This window comes from Ciconia boyciana, chromosome 10 (genome assembly GCF_034638445.1).
Source record: "Ciconia boyciana chromosome 10, ASM3463844v1, whole genome shotgun sequence".
In the NCBI taxonomy this organism is placed as follows: domain Eukaryota; kingdom Metazoa; phylum Chordata; class Aves; order Ciconiiformes; family Ciconiidae; genus Ciconia; species Ciconia boyciana.
This window is the reverse complement of record NC_132943.1, coordinates 19,919,981-19,943,526: the sequence shown is the minus strand read 5'-3', so window position 1 is coordinate 19,943,526 and position 23,546 is coordinate 19,919,981. Positions and strand designations below refer to the sequence as shown.

The 23,546-nt window shown below is 38.6% G+C and overlaps 1 protein-coding gene across 1 annotated transcript in view; it reads right to left on the bottom strand.

Annotated features, from left to right (window-relative positions):
- The window catches only part of LOC140657618 (sodium-driven chloride bicarbonate exchanger-like), a 92,125-nt gene that overhangs the window by 8,361 nt on the left and 60,218 nt on the right, over positions 1-23,546 (bottom strand). Inside the window, exons 2-3 of the mRNA XM_072874910.1 lie at positions 22,063-22,144; positions 8,778-8,924 (exon numbers count right to left, since the gene is read on the bottom strand). Of these exons, the coding sequence (XP_072731011.1) occupies positions 8,778-8,924; positions 22,063-22,144 (229 nt within the window). The remainder of the gene's footprint in view (positions 1-8,777; positions 8,925-22,062; positions 22,145-23,546) is intronic.

Here is a 23,546-nt window from a genome sequence, read left to right as displayed (position 1 = left end):
GAACATGGAAAACAAGCTACTTCGGCAGAGAGCTGGACTGCAGTGAGAATCTGAGAATAAGTATTGCCAAGAACATCCTGTACTCTTGATAAAATCAGCACTAGAACTGATTTACAGCAACAGCTACTGTTAAGTAATAAATTAGTAGTGTTTTACAGCTGAGCTGCAGTTTTATGACAGTTAGGATACTCATGCAAATGCACACTTTCAGCGTGGGAAGGAAAGCAGAGGATCAGAAATCCCTTGAAGTCAGGTGAGTAGTAACAACGAAACACCTTACTGCTGTGATTTGCTCTTACTGAGTCTTCCATGTAACATACAGCTACTTGACTAACAACAATGAAGAATCTAAATACATGACAAAACATGGACTAAATTCTTCTCTTCCTTGTTAACACACCAGTAAAACTAGCTGCTAGATTCTGGCTATCTTTTTTTGCTGCTGTAATTTGTATTGGTGTCTGAAACCTGCAAGCCACAGCTTCATTTTCAGACACCAAGCTGGAAACTGAAAATTAAAGTCATTATTTGCTTTATAGTACAATAACTTTATTTCAAGGACAAAACCCTAAGAGAATTAAGCAACAGGAACACAATAAAATTAAAAAAAAAATCAGATCTGTTGGTTCTACTCTACATGAGTAATGCTGAGTTAACAGCATTACTCATGTGAGCAATGCCAGATGGATTTGGCTCTCATTCACAGGAGTAATAAATACCAAATATATAATTAATGTTATATGGAAAATTAGTAATATGTGATTCAAAAACAGTATGAAAGAATACTTCAGTTGCTGACTGTCAAAGTGTGATAACTTAATCCTCAGTGTAGAAGCACAGTATTTGCAAACTACGACACTCAAATTTTTTTGAAGTCTAGGAAAACAGAAATTGGCTTGAATATTATCTGTGTCTATCTCTACTTCAAGTAGTACAGCCAGCATAAAAAAAAATCCTTCATATTATTATTGCTATTTCTAAAATATAATGAAAGTCATCTAGATCAAGCCAGAAAATTAAATGAATGGGACTAATTTGTTACATTAGTATTTCTATCACTGCAGCTGTTTTATATCAGAGCACAGAGATATTAGAAGCAACGTGAATTTAAAGTTCCACAATAAGCAGCTGATAATTCTCCCAAGTAAATGGCTCATCACCAGTTCAGGAAATCCTCCAGGACCAGCTGGGACTGGGCAGAAAGACAGGAGCAGGAGTACTATCAACAACCACCCATGCTCAGCTAATGAGCCATCTCAGTCAGGAAAAGGTGAAGCAGTTTTCTGTTTGCTGTGGGTCCACCAGCCCATGGGAGCCTCCCGCCAGACTGTGTTATACCTGTGTTTCTCTGGGCTTGTGCTCACATCATCCGTGCAGTGCTCACACAGACATCCAAACTACCTCTGATACCTCAAATTCATTGCATGCATGGAAAGCCCAAGTATTCCAGGTTTAAAAATCTGTATAACTCTTCTGCACTGTTAAAAGGGTAAAAATTAAGACCTGGTGGATACACTCTTGTCAAAAGCACAAATTCACACTGGGATTCAGTGCTGCAGAAAGGAAGTGACCCTGCAGCAACCTGACATACTGCTCACTACTATGACTCTTTGTAAATTCATTAACATCCCTAAAACAAAAGCAAGATATGGGCATAGACATGCCAGAACAGCAGAACTGAAAGCCAGAACTGCTAATAACCTAATTCACAGAGGGCAACACAAAAAGCTGCTCCCTGGAACAGCGCTGAGTGCAGGCAGGAGCGAACAGCGGCCTACATCACCATCCCGCCCTACAAAACACATGCAGGAAAGAACCATAACTGGCATTTCTCCCATTTAAAACATCCTCAAGTGCAACCACAATTCTGGGTCAGGACTGCTCCCTCTTGCCTAAGGGAACAAGGTGAAATCAAGACTTGGGCTGGGGTAAGAAAGCAGGATCATTCTCAGTTCCTCTACATAAATTCAGTCCAGCAAACAACCTGCTCCACTGCACCATTCAGAGTGATACACATCTCCTCCTCAGTGCGTGCCAGGATTTCTCCTGAGACAAACCGCCCTGCCATCAGGCAGAACTGCACACAATCTGCCCAAGCCATACCACAAGCAGAAACATAGCCCTGGGTACGTATAAAATATATTCCAAATTTTGTCCTCTGCTCTTGATAAACTCTAGAAACGGTGCAAAAATGTATTTCTGGTAACACTCTATTAGCTCAATTGTCAGAACAGGTTTCTGTATTTTGAAGCCTGTTGAGAACCTGCATTTAAGGGTAGTATTAGTAGGCTAATACTTCTTATTGGGGTCAGTAGATGTAGGGGTGAAAAATTACTTCTTCTGCATTAGAAAACATGCTAAACATTAAAATAAAATTTACATTACAGAAGTTCACATTGGATAGTAAACATCATAGACAACATTTAATCCATGCCTCATGTTCTTGTACATTCACATTAAAGTAATATTAAATATGTAAACTTCTTTTTTTCTTGATTGCTCACTGCACAGGACAGGCTGCAGACAGGGAGAGAAGTGGTGTAACACAGTTGACATCCCTAACAACTCCTTTCAAACAAAGGGAAACGGTGTGAAAAATTCAAAGGATCACAGAAAAGAAAGGATCACTGCACACGTAGACAAACATTCAGCATCCTCCTGCCTGCGCTCAGTGGTGGATGGGGGCTCTCCCCCCACCTCCTTCCTCTTCAGACTGGACTTTGCCCTTCAGCTCAGCAATCAGTAAAGGTAGGGATCATATTTATTTTTTTTTTTTTCATTGGGAAACACTGTAAAAGTTAAAACAAAATTTACATTACTAAAGTACACATAAAATAGCAAACAGCCATATAGCACGCTTGTGAAAATCTCTTCACAGACCTTAGAAACCATGTGTTAGGTTGGGAGAAAGTATTCCCTTGCTTGCTCCTCTGGCACTTTATCCCTATATGTATAATCTTGTTTTCAGGAAGCGCTCTCTGCATTTTCTTCACATGAATTGTTTCCATCGTCTCAGGACTATGGCAAATAATCTTATCTTTTGGATCTGACAATATGGACAATTCCCAAGCGTCACTTCTCTTCTTTTTCCTAGACTCTTAAAACTGCAGTTACGATACATTATTTTAATCCAGATTTGCTGCAATCTGTTCCATAGCTGCCCAGAGATTCAAATTTCCAAGTTCATCCTTCAGCAGACAAAGCCTACAGTTAAGGGTAAGAGAATTCTCTTAACAGCCATGCTCCTTACAAATAATTAAATCTGCCCCATTAATACCCCTTCGATGTTTGAGATTAGCTACCAAATATAGTCAGCTGAGCCATTTCATTATACTTTCTTCAAGCCCCTGTAGTAGTAACCAAGAGAAGTCCCCCGCTGCAATTCACTTTTTCGCTTACATTACCTCCAGAGAGCCTTTCCTGAACCATGCATACAGTCCTCTGTTAGGCTTACCTCCAGGGCTGCTCAGCTTCCCTTGCCACATCCAGTATCAAGAATCACAAATTTAAGCCTCTTTAAAACTAGAGATTATTAAAGCCAGATTTCTTAAAAGAACAAACCAAACCTTATAGAATCATAAAATGGTTTGGGTTGGAAAGGAACTTAAAGATCATATAGTTCCAACCCCCCTGCCATGGGCAGGGATACCTTCCCCTAGACCAGGTTGCTCAAAGCCCCATCCAACCTGGCCTTGAACACCTCCAGGGAGGGTGCATCCACAGCTTCTCTGAGCAACCTGTTCCAGTGCATCACCACCCTCATAGTGAAGAATTTCTCCCTTATATCTAATCTAAATCTACCCTCTTCCAGTTTAAAGCCATTACACCTTGTCCTATCAATACATGCCCTTGTAAAAAGTCCCTCTCCAGCTTTCTTGTAGGCCCCCTTCAGGTACTGGAAGGCTGCTATCAGGTCTCCCCAGAGCTTTCTCTTCTCCAGGCTGAACAACCCCAAATCTCTCAGCCTGTCTTTGTAGGAGAGGTGCTCCAGCCCTCGGATCATCTTGGTGGCCCTCCTCTGGACTCACTCCAACAGGTCCATGTCCTTATGTTGGGGGCCCCAGAGCTGGACGCAGTACTCCAGGTGGGGTCTCACAAGAGCAGAGTAGAGGGGGAGAATCACCTCCCTTGACCTGCTGGTCATCCTTCTTTTGATGCAGCCCAGGATATGGTTGGCTTTCTGGGCTGCAGGCGCACATTGCCAGGTCATGTTGAGCCTCTCATCAACCAACACCCCCAAGTCCTTCTCCTCAGGGCTGCTCTCAATCCATTCTCTGCCCAGCCTGTATTTGTGTTTGGGAATTGCCCTGACCCATGTGCAAGACCTTGCACTTGGCCTTGTTGAACTTCATGAGGTTCACAGGGGCCCACCTCTGAAGCCTGTCAAGGTCCCTCTGGATGGCATTCCTTCCCTCCAGCATGTTGACTGCACCACACAGCTTGGTGTCGTGGCAAACTTGCTGAGGGTGTGCTCAATCCCACTGTTCATGTCACTGACAAAGATGTTAAACAGCAGCGGTCCAATATCGACCCCTGAGGAACACCACTCATCACTGGCTTGCACAAGCCCCAACAGTGTCTAGTCCTAGAAGACCCCACAGGAGTCTGAAACCAAACCCCAGTCCTCACAGCTGTGTTCACTTCACCCTCACAAAACCCGTCCTTAAAGACACCCTGCTGAGAGCTGAAGTCTTCCTATTCCACCCCATTTTAAAACAGAAACATGAATATCTTTAACTCATAAGTGCGAGTACAAGAGAGCTGTTTCACTGGTTACAGGCAAAAAACAGACATCAAAAAACATTGAAAATATGCCACATGCATAACCAAGCAAGTGCAACCCTACCAGCCAAAGGGAAATCTGCACCAGACTTTCACCAAAGTCCCAGCAAACGGCACCAAGGAGCTGCTCTAGGCTAGAAATAGCTTTTTTGCCAAAGTAGTTTTAATTTGCATCAATTCCCTAATTTAATTCACAGAGCAGCCACGATACTTGCCCCACAAGGAAAGCTGTGGAGGAGGGGATCTTAAAGTGGGCATGAAACTGGGGCCTTAATTACAACAGCAGCATTTCAGCTGGGAATGGTAAACCTCTTCAATAAAGCAATAGAGCATTACTGCATTTTTAACTAGAGTGGATGATATCACTGGATTTCTCCTTTTCTTCTAAAAAATTATGAGGCAAGATGGTGGAAATCCAGATCTTGAAATCACTTAGCTTATAATTTTTAGTACCCAAAAAAGCCTCCCCATGCGCAAGCCATGTAATCTGCAAATTATGCAATTCAAAGGCACATCATTATAGCAAATTGGAAACATCTTGTACAACCTCATCTCATCAAGAGGCAACAGACAGACAGCGAGAATCAGGTGTGGGGAAAACAAAAATAAAACTTGAGTAACTGATCCTGTGCCTCCAAATGACAGGACTCTACTCCTTTTTATTCCACTAACTACATATTCTACATATTATTTGTGTACAAGCTCTGAATCTGCATACTGAGAACACTCAGGTTATTTTTGAAAAGTGACAGGAGGAGAACAAAAACCAAAAAAAAGCTTCAGAATATTCTAAAAAATCTATTCTCTGCAGAAACATTCCCTCAGAAAGTAGCTGGTACAGCTTTCTCAGCCAGTATTCAAAGGGATTACCAGGAAGCTTCCAGCCATGGGCATTACATTGAATACAGGTGTTTTCTAGCCATGTTGATACAAAGAAAACTGTTTAAAAATTTGTTTTTCACTGGATAGGAACCAGGTGGCACCCGTCCACTCTGCATGGGGCGTGCACAGCCCCACAGCACTACATGCACTGCACAGCTCCCTGAAGCAGTGATAGCAGAGCAAGATCTGCACCTAATGGTACTTCACAGATGAAGTTATAAATTATACAGTTATAAATTATGACAAAAAATAATGCTTCATCCCATGCTTGGTTAACTGAGCAGTCTGGAGCACTTCATGTCTGAATATTTCAGGCCTTTACTTGTTCCAGCACCTCTATTATTCAGTTGTTGCATCTTTGGCTTTTATTATACCTCCTTTCACACTTCACTGCTTCAAAACACTGCTAATTTATTCTCTTGTATCATAAAAATCCTAATGTATTTTTCTGACTTACTTCAAAGCACTGTTTTCTATCAGCTGGTCTCACAGTGCTTATTATCTCTATCTTTCTTCTTGCACCTGCTCGTTGAAATGTTTTTTCTTTCCCCTCCTCCCCCCCAGTTCCCAAGAATACAGCCTCCTACTATTCCGCAGAAATGCGTTAAAAGGAGTATATGGTGAGAGGGAGCTAAGCATTTCTGAGTGTTCAATTAAATCAGAATGATTCATAAAGCAAGGGACTATTCTGGATCTGCTCTCTTAGGTAGCACAGTTCCTCATATTACGTTACACATCAAGAGCAGGAAGTGCATTTGTCTTCCTTCCAACTTCCTTCAGCCCCTGGGTACTGTTATAACCTTGTGGTCATGGGGAATGAGAGCTAAGAAGCGTTATTGAGGTTTAGTGGATTCAGACTTAGTGTGGGAATTATCTATTGCTCTCTCTGTGTAAGTAAAGCATAGAAAAACTATGCTTACATTTTCCCTAAAGGCAATGCTTCTCCCAAGGCAGCACAACAACCTGTCTGAAAATCCTGTAAGGAAAATCCATAGTAAAAGCGAGGATGTGAATATAGACTACGATTAATCCCTGTATAATTTTGTCTGCCTGCTCTGACTGTGCTTAACCCCTCCATCACTGTATAATTGTCAGATTTGCTTTCATAAGGCAAATCCCCTTCACTGTTGTCTGTGGGATGCCACATTTCTGCCTGGATGGACAGATGTCAAAGCTCAGTCAAAGTCTGGTTCTCTGACCAAACTTCCAGGAGTCAGATAGCCAAGGGGAAAAATCCACAAATTTCACTACTTAGATATTATTTCAGGGTGGAAAAATTGGATATTTCCATATTTTTCTGAACGTTTGGTAGTTCGGTCTTTGGCCCCTTTTGAATCGTTATCACCCAAGCATTTTGAAGAGTATCTTCAGCATTCTGGATCCAGAGAAGACTTGCATGTTTCTGGCCTATATCTTGTCTGTCCTGGGCTTTATAAAAAGTAATAATTTAAGTTACATGACCTACACACCCTTTAATTGGTAGTTATAATACCTTTACAAGTGAAAATGTGACTTATAAAAGTGCAGTCCTGCACTTCTTTCAAACAAGTATGCCTGTAGACAACTGCCTGTGAACACCAACTTACAAATGCACTTCAAAACTTATCTTTTTCACATTACTGCTATTCCACTCTTGGAGCTCTCTTGAACATGGGCTGATTTTCACATAACACAGAATTGTGCTGAACAGTGCATTTTATTGTATGCACAACGGTCAAAGACTATTAAGGACAGATTCAGCCAGTTAATTTCCTTTTTTTCCTTTTGACATTAGGAAGGACACAAGCCTAGGTCTCCAGAAGTTGAAAGAACAGAGCTAAGTTCTCGGCCAAAATGTGTCATATACTGGCACTTAAATAAAACCAGATGACTCAACAGAAGACACTGTTTCATAGTTTAAGATATCTCACTTCTTGGCTAATGTAACTTTCAATTGTTTCTTTTGAATCTGACATTATATGTATATATGCATATTCTTTTTGAAAACTATTTTAATAATTTATGAACTTTGTTGTTTTCCAAGAAACCAGTTTCAATATAGTATTGGGTCTTCGTACATTTGAAATACATTCCAGACAGAACCACCACAGCCAATTTTTTCTTCACTGTTCAGTCTTCAAACCATAACTCATATCTACTAAGTTTGAAAAAGTCCTGACTTTGTTTCATTGTCAGTATAATTCATTGTGAAAGATTTGAGTATTTCAAGCTCTTTACAATATACTTAACCATCAGCACTTATAATCTACTTGCTCCAAAGCTTTCTACATACATAATACAAACTTCGGATTAAAAGGAAGTCTTATAATTACTATTCTGTAACCTGAAATTACATTGGCACATTTCCCTAATGATTTAAAAACATTCTTCTGTTGCACACTGACAAACTGTTTTCTATACATGCTTCCATTATATTTTCAACACTTACTATAGCCTTGGACATTTCAGCACATGCGCTTTTTATTTTTGAACAGCAAATAATATTCTCATGTGTTTTGAGACAAAGTGTGACTGATTTATTCACGCCTACCTTTTTCTGTTCTCTGCAATGTGTTTTAATTTAAAATATTGAGAACTTTAGGAGTTTTGTATCAGCTTTGTTTATTGAAAGGTATTTTTTCCTGTTTGCTCTCAAGTCCTCAGCAGACTCATCTCACAATGGCACATTACAGTGTCACATAAGGAAAAAGGCAAACACAGTCTGGATTGCAGTTCATATCTGATAAAACATGGCAGCTTCAGTAACATCAACATTATTACAAAACTATTTGTAAAGAACCACAACTCCTCTATGTTACATTTTAGGGGCAAATACTCCAAAGGCTTCACTAAGGGCAGCTGGTGCCATAAAGCACTTACCCCCTCTCAGTGGTGGTGGCAATCTACCTTTATGAAAACACTCATGGACAGTCTCCTACAGTGGCAGAAATTACTGCGATTTCTCATGTATTGACTGCCACTGGCTGCTGCCCTTCATAAGAGGAACAAATCTTGGCTCTCCAGCAGAGACTGGAGAGGCTCTGGTGGTTCTAATCATGTCCAAGCCATGAGCATGCGTAATCAAACTGATGTTTATTATTAAAAGTTCTATGCAAAAATAAAATTTATCTTACCAAAAGGAGGAGACTCTCTCCCATCTTCTAATCCTGAATCTCGCTCTCTGTCTCTCTTTCTGTGTTTATGTCCACGGTGCCTATGGCGTCGGTGGCTTTTTCTTCCACCCAGTGGCACGTGAACTCCAATGAACAATGTTCGATGGCCTATAGGTAAAAAAAGTTACTTTTTAAGAAGGGGCTGTGGCAACATACTAACAATATTAATAACCATAACAGCAATAATGGTATAATAATTATTATAATTGTGTAACTGTATAATATTGATTATTCTAATATTAATAATCATAACATTATTGATTTCAGTAATGATGATGTAGCGTCACAAATATACAACCCCTTGATACAGGACAAAATCCCAGTATTGAACTCCTTATGATGCAGTGCCAGATTTATTTTTTTTTTTCCTTCAAATTTGCATCTCTGTGTGTGAACTTTCATTAAAGCCAGACAGGTGTTCTGTAAAATGTCTTCCAAAACAGTAACATGAGCAGACACATGGATCTCTTTGCATTGAACATTTGGTAAAGTTGCTGTTTGCTTTGTGTGTACAGGAACTTTACAAAACTCATTGCTATTTATGAGCAAAACCTCAACAGAATTCTTGTGGGTAATTCACGGCGGGGGGGGGGGGGACACACCGAAAAACCAATAAAACACTATGGAAGCTAGACTGCAAAATCCCTATACAACTTTATGTGCTCACATCATAAATACATTGCTGGTAGCTTAGGGTGCTTTCATTTCTTCTATTTTATTTTTTAAAATACGGAAGAAGGTACACATTGCCATGCCTGCCACCATGTTTGAGCCTTTGAGCCTGAGGAATTTTATGTTGCTGATCAAGCCCAAAAGATTTAGCTCTCTTAGCTATGTGGGCTAACAAGATCAGAGCACAGTAAAGCATTTAGAAGGGGGAGAGCCCAGGGAAAATGTGCAGAAAGTACCACAAAACAGAACAAATGGGAAAGGAATCACAACTCCCTACAGGCAGGTCTCCTACATTTACTCAGCAGAAAGGCACAGTCCAGATTACTCATCCCAAATAACATTTATTTTCTCCTTGAAATGAGCATAACACAGCTAGTGGATAATTGCTGCTTTGCTGTAATCATTCAGCAGTGTCAATCATCTGAAAAAGGTCAAGAACATTAAACTAAGGTAGCACGTGATCTCTAATCCCATGGAGACTTGGGGGGGGGAGAGGGGGGACACGGGACAACTACAGAGCAAGGCAGTATTTGTCACAATATATCAAAGAAATTCAAGGCTGACAGGAATTCTCTGCAGAGGCAGAGCTAAAAAAGCTGGAGAAAAGGCTCTGGACACCACACTAGTTACTTCCTCAACTTTGATTCATGTAGAGGAGACCAGAAAGCAGAGGCATCAAGTTTTGGGAGACCATTCTTGTAGAGTCAGGAGACTTTTCTGAAGCAAAGGCCACAAGTTGAAATTTTTTTTTTTAATTTATTTTTTAGATTAAAAATAACCTCTTTCTTCTTGCTTATTACATTTAACCCAAGAAATGATTTAAAGAGAACTGCTGCCTTTGGTGTATTTCAAATGTATTGCAATCAGTGGTGCATGAAACAAGGAAAAATGTATTCCATAAAAATAATTAATTAAAAAGATACTGAAGGACAGCAGTAAGGTAGTACTCAACACTTCCTTGTCCCTTTCCTTGGGTAGAAAAAAAACCAAAACAACAGTTTGAAAGGAATGGGGTTACCCTTCCTAAGACTTTAATCATTTCCAGAGGTACAAATAGATTGCTTTTTTAATTTAGTAATTTAATACATTCCTGCTGCTTTGTGATAGAAGTGGGTGGGCATGCTTAGCCTAGCTTTGTGCCACTTCAATGCTCAGGTTCTACCTGCATCAGGAAATGCAGATTCCGGTTCACACTTCAATTAATTTCCAGGGCTGAATCCAGGACTTGAGTCCAGACTGTTCTTTATTCAATAAAGTGGGAAACAGGCCCTAAAATGTCACAGCATTCATGTGTGTCTGAATACAACAATTTTCCCTATACAGATAGAATCAGTTCACACTGAAAAGAAAACAGGAACCTGGAAGCTGAAATGGATAACCAGGAAAAAGCAAAATGGATTTTATTCCTTCTGTGTGAAACTACTAAGGCCAACGGAGTTCTACCAAGGCATAATTTCAATAAACACAGAGAGGAATCTAGGTCCTTGTAACAAGGTTCAGGCAAATAAGAGAAAAAAAAAAAAAGACATTGACAGGGGAAAAGGAATAGTTTTTTTATAGAAAAATGACAGAGCAAAAAGCAAAAGTAAAAAATCTGAATAAAGAGTTAAGAAGTTCTGGTTTATTAAAAGAGCACAACTGTGGAGCAAAAAAAGACCAGCTGGGAACAAAAGGAAAATTAATGAATTCTAAATTGCTGGCAAAATGACAGTGAATGATAGAAGCAGGGGGGAAAAAAAAAAGAGGAAAGAGAAATCCAGTGAGTAAAATGACCTTACTTCAAGTAACCTTTTGATGGTGAAGATTATAAACTAGTGCCCAGAATGTAAGGTACATTTTCCTGTACAAGTTGACTGAGACATTACTAAAGAAGAGTTTCCAGAGAGCTCCGTACATTTCCCGAGCCCAGAATGCCAACCACGAGGCTCCCCTGCAGTCTCCAGGACAGAGCATGGCAGAAACACCACGCTTTCTCTGACAGACAATTTCTTGCTGCCTTACTCTGGAGAGGAGCATCCACACCTGTTCCAATGAAGTTCTTCAACAGATTTCCGCCCCTGCAACCCCCCCCACCCCCCCAGACTTACATTATTTGAACGTGAGAAAAATTTTAAGATAGAATAAACAAGAACTCTGCTTAATATAAAACTTCTAACAGAAATACCGAATGAACCTTTAAGCCACAATTCTAAAACAAGTATTTTTCCAAAGCAACATTTTTACAAAAGTTCTGCATTTCAAGAGGAGCTAAAGAGGATTTGCTTTTATTCCCATTGCCATAAGCAAGTCCCAAGAATCAGCTAGACTCTCATTTTAATGTTGTGCACAAAAGGAGTTACTAGATTTCTGACCCAGCATAACACAAATACAGGTTGTGGATAGCTCCTGAACATCACTGACATCAATGGTAAAATTCCAAGTGACACCAACAGAAGCACATTTCCTCCCCAAAAATGCAAAAAATTACAGACATTTTTATACCTTCAGCACCTATATTTACTATAAGATCTTGGTTAAACTGACTAAATTTTCCAAAGAAGGAACATCTATAATTTCAATTTGGCTGAAGTCAATTGCAGGATATCCAACAGGATTCAGATTTGTTGCTTATAGTTCATAGCTAATTGTATAAGGTCATTTCTTTCACTTACCTTTAAGAGCTTTTTTGCTTGTTTCATTATTTACTTCATCAGGATGCTATCTAAAAATGCCTAAATATTGCTTAAATATTGTAAAATAATTCTGCTCTGCTGTATGTTTGCACAGCGCCTCGCTCAATTAGTTCTTAATGTCTCATTCTTTTGGCAAGACTACAAAGGCACTAAAGTATGGGAAATAGTAACAACTGTAAGTTACATCAGGGTACATACTGTCAACATCAGGTACAACCTAACAACCAACTCTCACACAGAATTTACACACAGTTTTAAGAGGTGAGCATAACAAACAATGGATTTACAATTCTCTAAAGCCAAGTCTTCAAAAATACCATGCTGGGCATCACTCTTGGACAATTTTACCACCTGCACTGTGCACCGTGTGCTGTACAGTCCCATCAGCTGAGAAAGGGCTAAAGTTGTTAGTCAAAAATCTGCAAATGGATTCATGTTTTATGCTTTGTTCCATGTTTACAAAACAGGTTTTCTCAATTGTATTTTTCCAATGGTTGTGTTTTCTTGCAAAAAATGTTAACAGCTGAAGTGGTCAATTACCATTTATTAATACTATAGTCAGTTAGTTTGGTTTGCTTCTCCCCTCTTCCAAGGAACCGTCCTGTAATGGGAAAAATCATATTTAAAACATTTCTTTATTCTGTACCTGTCAGCCAAGGATTATGGTGGATACATTGTAAGATATTTTGTGCATGCATGCACAGATAGCCAGATGTAATCAGGTCCGTGAAACATATACAGATAAAATGCACTCAGGTACACACATGCAGATTTGTGGTTCTGGACACACTTAACAGTTTAGCCTATTGTCCTTTCTCTGAAAAAAATGTACATCTAATAGATCAAAAAGGATTTCTCCTGCTAATTCTTACTTCAAAATAAATGAAAGAACTTCTATGCTGAGAGAGGTTTATTCCTCTCCATGGTTTATGTTATGTTTAATTTATGTTATAATTTTAAAAATCAGAATTAGTTTAGACACCAGTGAGCCATGCGATTTATCTGGTCCTCCTGAGCTTTTTCAGCTAACCTTACATTAACATCAATAGAGTTTTATCATGGAAAGACTATGATTTTGTTCCTGCAAAAACACACTCTGAACTAAAATATTGATTTATTCCAGATGTGCCACTAGGAAAACTAAACATAAGCACATGCATAAATATTTTCAGTATTAGGATTTAGGAGCGAATCATTTTTAAAAACTGAACCTCTGAGAAAATACATTAATATACAAAGATTATTTACAATCTGAAAGCTCATTAAAGGAATACAATACACTTAATTGATCTACTCTGCAATGTCACCTTTATACAATGCTACAAGTCCACTGTTAAATTGTATAAATATTGTTTTCAAAAAAACTATTCTTAACCAAATTGCACAAAGCTGGGGAACAAAACCCAGAATATAAAGGTAGTTCAAATCTATCCATTTATAGCATAAGAGGCTTTGGCCCCTTGTGGCTTTGGCCACCTTTGAAGCATTAAAACACTACTTAAGTAAAAATATTTTACGGATTAAAGAAATAATGACCCTTGTTATAAAGTGTTCTTTTTAATTTTTACAGGATTACATTAATAAATCCAAATTATATTTTAGAAGACTTAAAAGGGATCCTGTTAATTGTATTTAATTTTCAGACAGATGAAAGTGCATGTAAGCACATGTAAAGATCAGGATTTCCCCTAAACTTTTGAAGGAAAAGTGTATTGTCCTGTAAATATCTCCAATTTGTGGAGGTATGAATTACTTGCCCTAGAAAAGACAGATATGAAATATACATTTTTAATATGAATACATCTTGCAGAGATGTTTCTCAGAATAAAATCTAAGTAGAAGGGTTGTTTGGAGTTACTGTATTGTAAAGAAGAAATTATTCATTACACCTAAATTTTATTTTAAGAACCCGACAGCAAATTAACCATCTAAAAAGGCAACTCAGAAAAGCAAGTATTTTCTGCACAGCCCTTGAAAATGACAGATGTAACATCTAAAAATGGTTTTCAGAACCTGGCATTCTGGGTCTTTAAAACAGAAGCTTGTCCTAGCTACCTATCTTATTCATTAAATAAATGGAAAGAAAAATAAATGTAGTGGGATTTCTAAAGGTTTGAAAACATATATCCCATTATAATTTCTGGTGCTTGACGACTTAACTTAGGAACTTCTGGAAATCCCATTACAATTGTCTGAATGGATGTGACATTGCAAGGGAAAATGGAGATGGAGAGAAAGGAACTGGAAATTTTTCCCTTAATTTAGAGAAATTATCTTTTTAATGGAATGCTAAGAGTACAGACATTTTTGCCCCAGTGCCTCCCATTCTCCTTCCAAACACAATTTTAACACAGAAAACACACACCCATTTGGTAGGAAGAACACACATACAAAGCACATTCATCTCCCCACTTCCCCATCAGTAGAGGCTCCACAGGCTTCCATGTTACACCAGGCATGTGGGACTCAAGCGGATACTTTAAGAGCTCCTTAGTGAACCAGCCAAGTTGGTGTCTATTGCATAAAAAGTGACTGTCCTGGATCTGAACATCCGTGAGCACCAGGTGCTTGTAGTACATCTGCCTGTGCTGCCTTCCACCCGGAATGATCCAAATCTGCCTTTGGCACCTGCTGAGACCAAGGCTTTCAGCAAAGGCAGGCTTCTGTGACCTACTAAGGAAATACATTGCAAAGTCAAGATGCCTTGAGAGAGACTATTTTGCCAGTGGTTTGAGCCAACTCTCAAATGACTGCTGACCTCAGCAGGACTGGAGGGGTTTCTCCCTCCTCTGGAAAACATTCAGTGCCTTGAAGCCTGTTTTATGTATTACCAGCTAGAGCTGAACCAAATGTAATTTTCCATCCTCTCAAAAATGAACAGCGAGGTAGAGACAGAAAACCAGCAGTCCATGTAGAGTTAAAAAAATTGCCTTTTTCCTTATAGGAGAAAAAGTGATTATGGGGAATTGTGTAGGAGTAGAGAGTACATGACTCATGATTCGTTATTGTAGTGCAGCAGGGAGGCAGAGCTAAAGAGAAAGCAGAAAGGACAAAAGTAATGCTTTGTAAACCAACAGTTTACATTGCTGTTTGTGGTTATGGTTTTCTCAAAGGACATAATTCACCTTTTTGCCATGCTATAATTTGGAGGAACTGACAAGAAAGCCTTCACAAATTTTTTAGATCATACATGTAACTTATGCTCTAGGTTAAAGTACAACAGAAATTATATAGAAAAAAATTAAAACAATATCCCTGGCCCAAGAAAGCATTAAAGACATATTGAATATGGAGGATAAGAGCATCTCACTGAAGTCATTAAAGTTAAGGACCTTTTAAAGAGCCTCGATCAATCACTGCCCTCCCAACAAATCTCTCCTTTTAAGAAAACATTGTTCCAGGTTGTGGCTGGGCTAAAAAATCTTTGTAACTGCACTTATGTTCATTCCCTATTTCTCTGTGTTGCTCCAGAGGAGTCCAGAGGTGTTGTGTGCACTGTCCTATCACGAGATCAGGTCTCAGACCTTGCCAGAGAATAGAAAAAAAAAGTCAGCAGACACAGAATGTAAAAGGACCCTCTCAGACACACACACTTTCCACTGATGGAAAGTAAAGCTGTGGTTATCAGAGGGAAGAATTTGACCTATATTTCTAAATTAGCAACAAGCAAAAAAAAAAAAAGCAAACTCAGTACTAGCACAACTGTATGTTAAAAACTGAATGTTACTGTCTTCTGATACTGCGATTTTGCAGCTTTCACCAATAATGGCAAGTTGGTTTATGCCAATTTCATTTATCAGAATTTCACGAGCTGAAATATTTGGAAACATGAGTCCCCTCAAATATTGAACAGGTTTCTTGTTCATGAAGCTCAGAGCAAAGTCAAACTTCAAAACCCAGAGCTTATAATCAACAAAAGACTGTGATGTTCAGCCAACACTATGTGATAACTTGTTTGCTTTCGTTATTTCATTATTCTTCACGTGAACTTTCAAAGAGATTTTGTGAAAATGTCCTGCAGAGTTATTCATGAATCTTCAAGGTGAACGACCTTCCCACAAACATGGGAACATCTGGGAAGGGACAAGAGACCCATGCGAAGGGACCAAACCAGGCAACTGCCAAGGCAAGAGTGCAAGCACAGCTCAGGAGAAAAGTAAGTGAGACCTCAAGGAATACTGAGAGACATAGGAAAAAGGAAACAAAACTAGATGAGAGACACTACAGAAATGACAAATGGAACAAGCTAGAGCACGTAATACCTGGTAGGCAACAAAACAAAAATAATTTTGTGCTTGTAAAGCCAAAATGGTTCTTTTTAAGAGACCTTTTTGTAGCGACCTACAGCTATACAACCACATCCAACATTACAGGCATAGACTAACCCAAATCTCTCTCCAACTCTTTACTTCCACAACTTATATTCTACCCCTCTAAGTCTAACGCACATTGTCGTAAGGAGCATGAGGTAGGTTGGAGTGAACATCAGGATTAACAGGGCACCAAAGGAAGCAGAGGCAAGGAAGCCTGGAGCAGGGGATCAGGTAACAAATTATTTGCAATGGGCTGCAGTGTCCCGGCAGCCAAAGGGAGGGGAGACCTTGGTCGATGTTCCTGTCTGGCCAAGCAGGATTAGCAGCTGACTTGCTTCTATGTGGGGGCAAGGCTGAATCAAAGCCAGCAGGTTAATAAGATTTATGTTTTTTCAGTCCTGTGAGCTGCTAGGTCCTATTAATTTTCAGGTAAATAATGTCAGTGGCAGACAGGTCCACTATTATGTTATTTCTATTAAAATGTCCAGTCTCTGAGAATAAAAGCCTACTTCAATATCTGGAGCCACTCAGATTTTTACTAAATAACGTATGGAGATCAGAGTTCAATCACAATGAGGTTTTCATATATTAACCCTAGCTGTATATAATCAAAATTTCATGAAAATAATTTTTAAATTACTGTCACAAGCTAGAACGAATCTAAAAAGAAATAACAACTAAAATAACCATTTTTAAAAGAGAATAATTAAATATGCTGGGATTTATCTTTTTTTGGTCAGCAGGACATCTACTATCAAAATTAATCTTCATGTAGGTTGTCAAATACAAAACATCTCTACAAGCATACTAACATTTCAAATTAATTTTTGGTTTATTAAGTTTAAATCCTCAGCTTCTGCATCATATTCAGTGTTGTACTAGTGATGTTTATTTCCTAATTTAGCTTGAAGTCTTTTGTGACTTTCAGTAATCGGTCCACGTAATCTAAATTCTGTCAAAAGTGTCAGAATGCATATTCTGATGTACAGTGATTTATATACTGGATGCAGTGTTTTATGTGTCCTGAGAGACATGAAAGACAGCAAACTTGATTTCCCATGAGATAAATTATTCTCACACCACTTAGGCAGATAAAATGTATGAAACATAAAAAACTTAAGCAAAATCTTGACCTCTCTGAATCAAGCATCATTTTGCAATTTCCTCCAGAGCCAGAATTCATCCCCGATTCATGCCTGGACCTCCACCTAACAATCCTATCTCCAGCCATCTCCCTGTTGAAACTGCTTCTCAAACCAGGCCACAATAATATCCACAGCAGTTCTGAAATCCTGCCACAAAAATCCAGGATCTGCAGCTGACCACCTCTAGCAAGGATAGCCATGGAACAGTCATTTTCACTCGGAACTGATATGGTGGGGATAAGCAAAAGACCTTACTCAGAGTGCACTTAGTTCCAATCTTTTTGCCTACCTATATAGTCCAAAGGTCTCAGCACGTGATCTTAGAGAATCTGAGATCTCCAGACACGTACAGATCAATCCAAATATTTTTAATCTATGATAGAAGAAGTAGGTGTATCCATTTTGTTGGAAACTGTTACTACTGAACGTGCACTGAAGCAATGGCAGACAGCCAGAGACAACAACAGGGAGTAAGCTGAGTGCAACTGTTTGTTGATGTGCACATCTGTTTATGAAAACTTGCCTACCTGCTCCCCGGACAGGTACATGTACAACCAGTCCTTTTGCAATTCAGTACTTTAGTGTCCAGAATCAGTGCCCAATTCTCATTTAGGAATTCCACCACTGATAAAGATAAAAGCATATTTATTTCAGTAGGAATTTTGTCTGTACGCACATTGCAAGATAACATGCAAAATAAGTGATTATAACCAGGGGAGATAGGCTTCTTGTTTTGCTTTTAGAAATGCTTTCTCTGACCCTTAGTTAATGCAACAGTCAGACAAATGACCTGTTCGGTATCAGTGACTGATCTTGACCTTACATCTCAGGAAAAATGAATTACATGGAAAAATCATTCATGCTGAAAATCTGAATGCCAAAGCTCTGCAAACAATCCACCTCTGAAGCACTACAAAGCTTAAGTAAAAAGATACAATTTGAAGTACACATTGCAAGTTATCATTACTGGCACTAAGACGAGCACCACATCTCTTCTGTTCCCCTAAGTACTGCAGTTCCTGTCCTATCTCACCAGATTTTTTACTATACTGTTTTCAGGGAAAGAAAACACTGATCTAGAGAGACTGAGGCAAAATTTTGGTCTTGTGGATGTTCTTTCAGGCAGCATTAATCACCATGATATTTTCATGCTTTCAGCAAGATATGTACTTGCAATATATCTGCACAATGGCTGCCCCAAAATATGCAAATACAAGTATTTGCTGGGCCAAGAAATTTCAGATGGAAATTTTAGCACACATTTAAATCAGTATTTCTGACATTTGAATGCTGACAGTCTAAAATTAAAAAAAATAGCAAAATACTTACAGTTTTAAGATTTAATCGGAAGAAACTGAATACTGATTTTCAGATTTAAACAACCTTTAATTCTTCATATGAATTGTAGTTTTTTAAATGTTGCTGATATCGTGCTATTGAAACTTAAACCCTAGTCTTTGCTAGAATATTCAGTAACTAGCTATTTACATTTTTAAAACATAAACCCAATGTCTGTCAAAGACCTAATTACATAATACGTATTAAATTAATTATATTATTTTTACTAAGCTATGCAATTAGCACCTGACTCTGTAATTTCATATTTTATAATTGTTATGTCATTAGGAAAAAGATACGTTTTCAGCAAAACCCAACACAATGTACATTGGATAAGAATAAGACAGTGACATTTGTGAGTCACATCCACTGTTTCCAGATGGAAAAGTGCCTAGATGTGCTGCGAAACAAATGGACATGCTATTAACAGCAATTGGATATTAAAATTTACAATCTCTTCAAATCTTTTTATGTCACTTGGTATTTCTGGATGCAGTGATAATATATTTAAAGACACACTGATCTGATCTTAGAGTGGACATGAAATTTATCTGAGAAAGCTAACTGCATTATGAAGGATTCTACATTGAATAATTGTTTTGTCAGAACATTATGAAGCAGTGTGATTTGAAAGAAAAGCAGACTCATTGGCTAACTACAGAATTTTTCAGTGTTCTAAACAATTTAAATTGATTGAAAGATTGGGGGTGTCATTGTCATGTTCCAATTCCTATTGAAAACATCCTAGGAGCAGATTTTTGATAGAATATTTTCACTGATATTTCACAGGAGCAACTCTACACATATAGGATGGTGGGGTAAAATAGTAATTAAATACAGTTTTTAAATTACACACTTGTTCAAATTTTGAGATGAGGCTTTAGGTTCCATGTAGTCACATGTGGAACATCATAGTAATTCTGATTGCCTTAACACGTGAGTCTACCCATGTGACTGAGCTTAAAGATGTCATTCTCCAGAAAGTTGCCTGTTTTTAAAATGCCACTTTACCATCATCGGTAAAATGACTCGGCGAAAGGACATGGTTTTGGGTAAGCTCACCCCATGTCCTGTTTTTTGCTGGGATAGAGTTAATTTTCTTTATAGTAGCTAGTATGGGGCTATGTTTTGGATTTGTGCTGAAAACAGTGTTGATAATACAGAGATGTTTTAGTTGTTGCGAAGCAGTGCTTATACTAAATCAAGGACTTTTCAGCTTCCCATGCTCTGCCAGGTGCACAAGAAGCTGGGAGGGGGCACAGCTGGGACAGCTGACCCCAGCTGACCAAAGGGATACCCCACACCATATGACGCCATGCTCAGCATATAAAGCTGGGGGAAGAAGAAGGAAGGGGGGGACGTTCAGAGTTATGGAGTTTGTCTTCCCAAGTCACCATTACGCATGATGGAGCCCTGCTTTCCCAGAGACGGCTGAACACTCGCCTGCCGACAGGAAGGAGTGAATGAATTCCTTGTTTTGCTTTGCTTGTGTGCAGCTTTTGCTTTCCCTATTAAACTGTCTTTATCTCAACTCAGGAGTTTTCTCACTTTTACTCTTCCAATTCTCTCCCCCATCCCACCGGGGGGGAGTGAGCGAGCAGCTGTGCAGTTGCCAGCTGGGGTTAAACCACGACACCTCACAAAAAACTGTGCGTCAGTATCACGGAGAAGGGAAGGCAGGGAGCCCCCATTCTTCTATCAGGCGTTTCTCTAAGGACACCAGATACAATAGTTTCACTTTCTCTAAGGATGTGATCAAGGGACTGAAGACTACAGAAGACTAAGCGCGAGATTCAAAAAAGGGGGTTGTGTGTCTAAGTCCAAAATTGTCATTGCCAGCCTGATGCACTGGCAGCCGCTTACTCCTGGAGACACCAAAACCCTAAATGCCACCCTGCAAACATCCTACCTGAGACTTACCCTTGCATGTGCTCAGACTTGCCCCAGACTGAGCAGAGAGCTACCTACCTCACACATACTACACTGCATGACATTTTACAGCCTTCTGTGAGAGACTATCTCGTATAGACTAACACAGCCAGGCCCCTTTCAAAATGCAGCCATGTCTGCTTTTTGAGGCATTGCTGAGGGAAGCAGTAACAAGGAGTTGCTGTGTATCATGCTGACATTCACAGGAAATTATAAATATGGCCATCATGCAGCAGAGAATGCAAAATTCATACAGCCAGAGAGAAATGGCAAAAAAAATTATGATGAAAGGTAGGCATTTAGAAAGCTCAGGTTCAAGCACAGATGGAGATACCTCTCTTTAGAGCTGAGGCAGGTAACTTTTCAGATATAGGATGTTGAAATACACCCCAGATCTTAGTATTTCTTTTTGGCTAGTTCCTGTGGCTCCGTATGACAAAGACAAGAACATTCCATGTCCGACCATAAGAAGCTAACAATTAAAATCAGCAAGTTCCAGTCTCAGGGATGGGCTATCATATGTGCAACAGAAATTCAGTTTCATCCAATAATTATGACTTGGGGGGTCACACACCTCAATACAAGAGTGTAAGTACAGTAGTAACCAGCATAAGTTTGGGATCCACTAAACAAACTGAAATGCGACTCTTCAGAGACCATCTGAATTATTAGGCCAATATCATAAGACAGTTCTCATAACTTCTCACTTTCTTCAACATGGTGATGTTAGGTGGTTTCTGCAGTGTATATTATCAAGTATTTGTCCAATCTGTGACACTCCATAAGGTTTTTGTTCAGCTGAAGATGTGGCTAGGCAACTACATGAGGACTGTAAAGCAAGTGTAGAAGCCATTATAAGTACTAAATCATCAGTCCCACTTGTATTTACATATTTGGAAACTTAAAGGTAGAAAGACTTATCTGAAGTCATACATGCATGTTTACAGGACTTGATTATTGATCACTGAAAACTAGCAAACTCCTTCCACCATCATCTGTATCTGAGCACTGCTGTGAGAGATGAGTAATATTTCTCTTTTTAAAATAAATTATGAGATTCTACTCTCTTGTTCACTTTTGCGTCTCTGCTCAAGTCAGTAAGTTTACACACTGGAATTGCATTTCAGTACTTTCAGAAGAAAGAGACAATGTAATGCACAGAAAAATAATCTCTCACCTTCTAGATCTTCCTTTTCAAAATGTGTTTTGAGAATGGAGCGAGTTCCACCTCTATCCACAACAGCCTCTTCATCATTTCTCTGCAAAACAGAAAATGGACAGGTAAGCTGCTTCTCAAACTATTGGCAAGATTGTATAGCACTATGAAACAAAGACGCTTTTAATATTTATCTATTTACTCTTCCTACTCCGGAACAAAAAAGGTTTTAAGAATTTAATTTTCCTTATTAAAATCTATTTCTTATGCATCAGTTTTTATATTGAGGTATGATTACAACTAACTTCCACATGAAGAAATTCTCCTGTTAAAACCTGCAAGATGATGCGTAAACACTGGTTACTAGGAAATAAGAAAAACACGAGTCAATAGGACACTGAAAGAGATGAGAGAAGAAATGTCTGGTTGAGGCAGCTTTATTCTTGTACTCTTGAAGAAAGGGATTGCACATGCATTTTTGTCTTTAGACCAGGATCCTGAGCTACATGCAGAATTCCCAAATTATCAGCACTAACACTCCTTATACTTTGGCAAAGCTAGAGAATGATACTCAGTGTTAATACAATAAGAAAGAAAACTTTAATACCATGAAAACAACTGTTTTCACTTACTGGTGAATTGCAAGGCTTTTGCTTTTCTTTACAAACACCAAGCTGTAACTACAATAAAGGCAAACAGCACACACTAATAGCAGAAAACAGAAAAGTTATTCTTCCTTACGAACATATATATTTCATGTTTAATTTTATACTTTAGTCACACATGCATTTTAACTGTATTCTCTACTGCACTGTAAATGTGCTATGTGATGAGTTAGTGTATTGTGCTCAGGCTAAAAAAGCTACAGAAATTAGTGATTTTGGTCACTTCTGACACAAACAAACAAACAAAAAAATATCACATTTCCCTAAGTAGAGAAATCTTTTGGGACTTCAGCAACAGGACACTGGATGCTGTGCTAAAACGAATATTGGCTTCACTATGAGTTTGACATCACCAATTGTAAAAAAAACAGTTGCTACATACAGCCTATATTTCACAACATGATTTAGAGTGGTTTCCAGTAAATAATGATGAAGAAAAAAGGATGAATTATACAAAAACATCAATTAACATATCATTAATATATATCTACTTGTCATTAGTGGAAGGGTTTTAGTAAGTGATATTAAAACTAGAACTGCTTGATTTCAATATATAAAATTGGTATCTTAATGGAAGTCTGAAGCAAGGGGATTTGAATACCAGCATTACATGCTAAATATATATCTGTATGTAGAATGCAATAAAATATAACAAGAAATTAAAATACATGAGCACCTCTCCTTAAAGAGCAGATGCCCCAGGCAAAAAGATTCACATCTAGAGCTGGATGTCGTGCATTCTGAATATAAGTTTTTATTTCAGGCTCCTCTCTTTTTCAAAAATAGCTGTTGTGCTGTAGCTATCTTATATAGAAAAATCCTAGGAACATGTCAGTACCA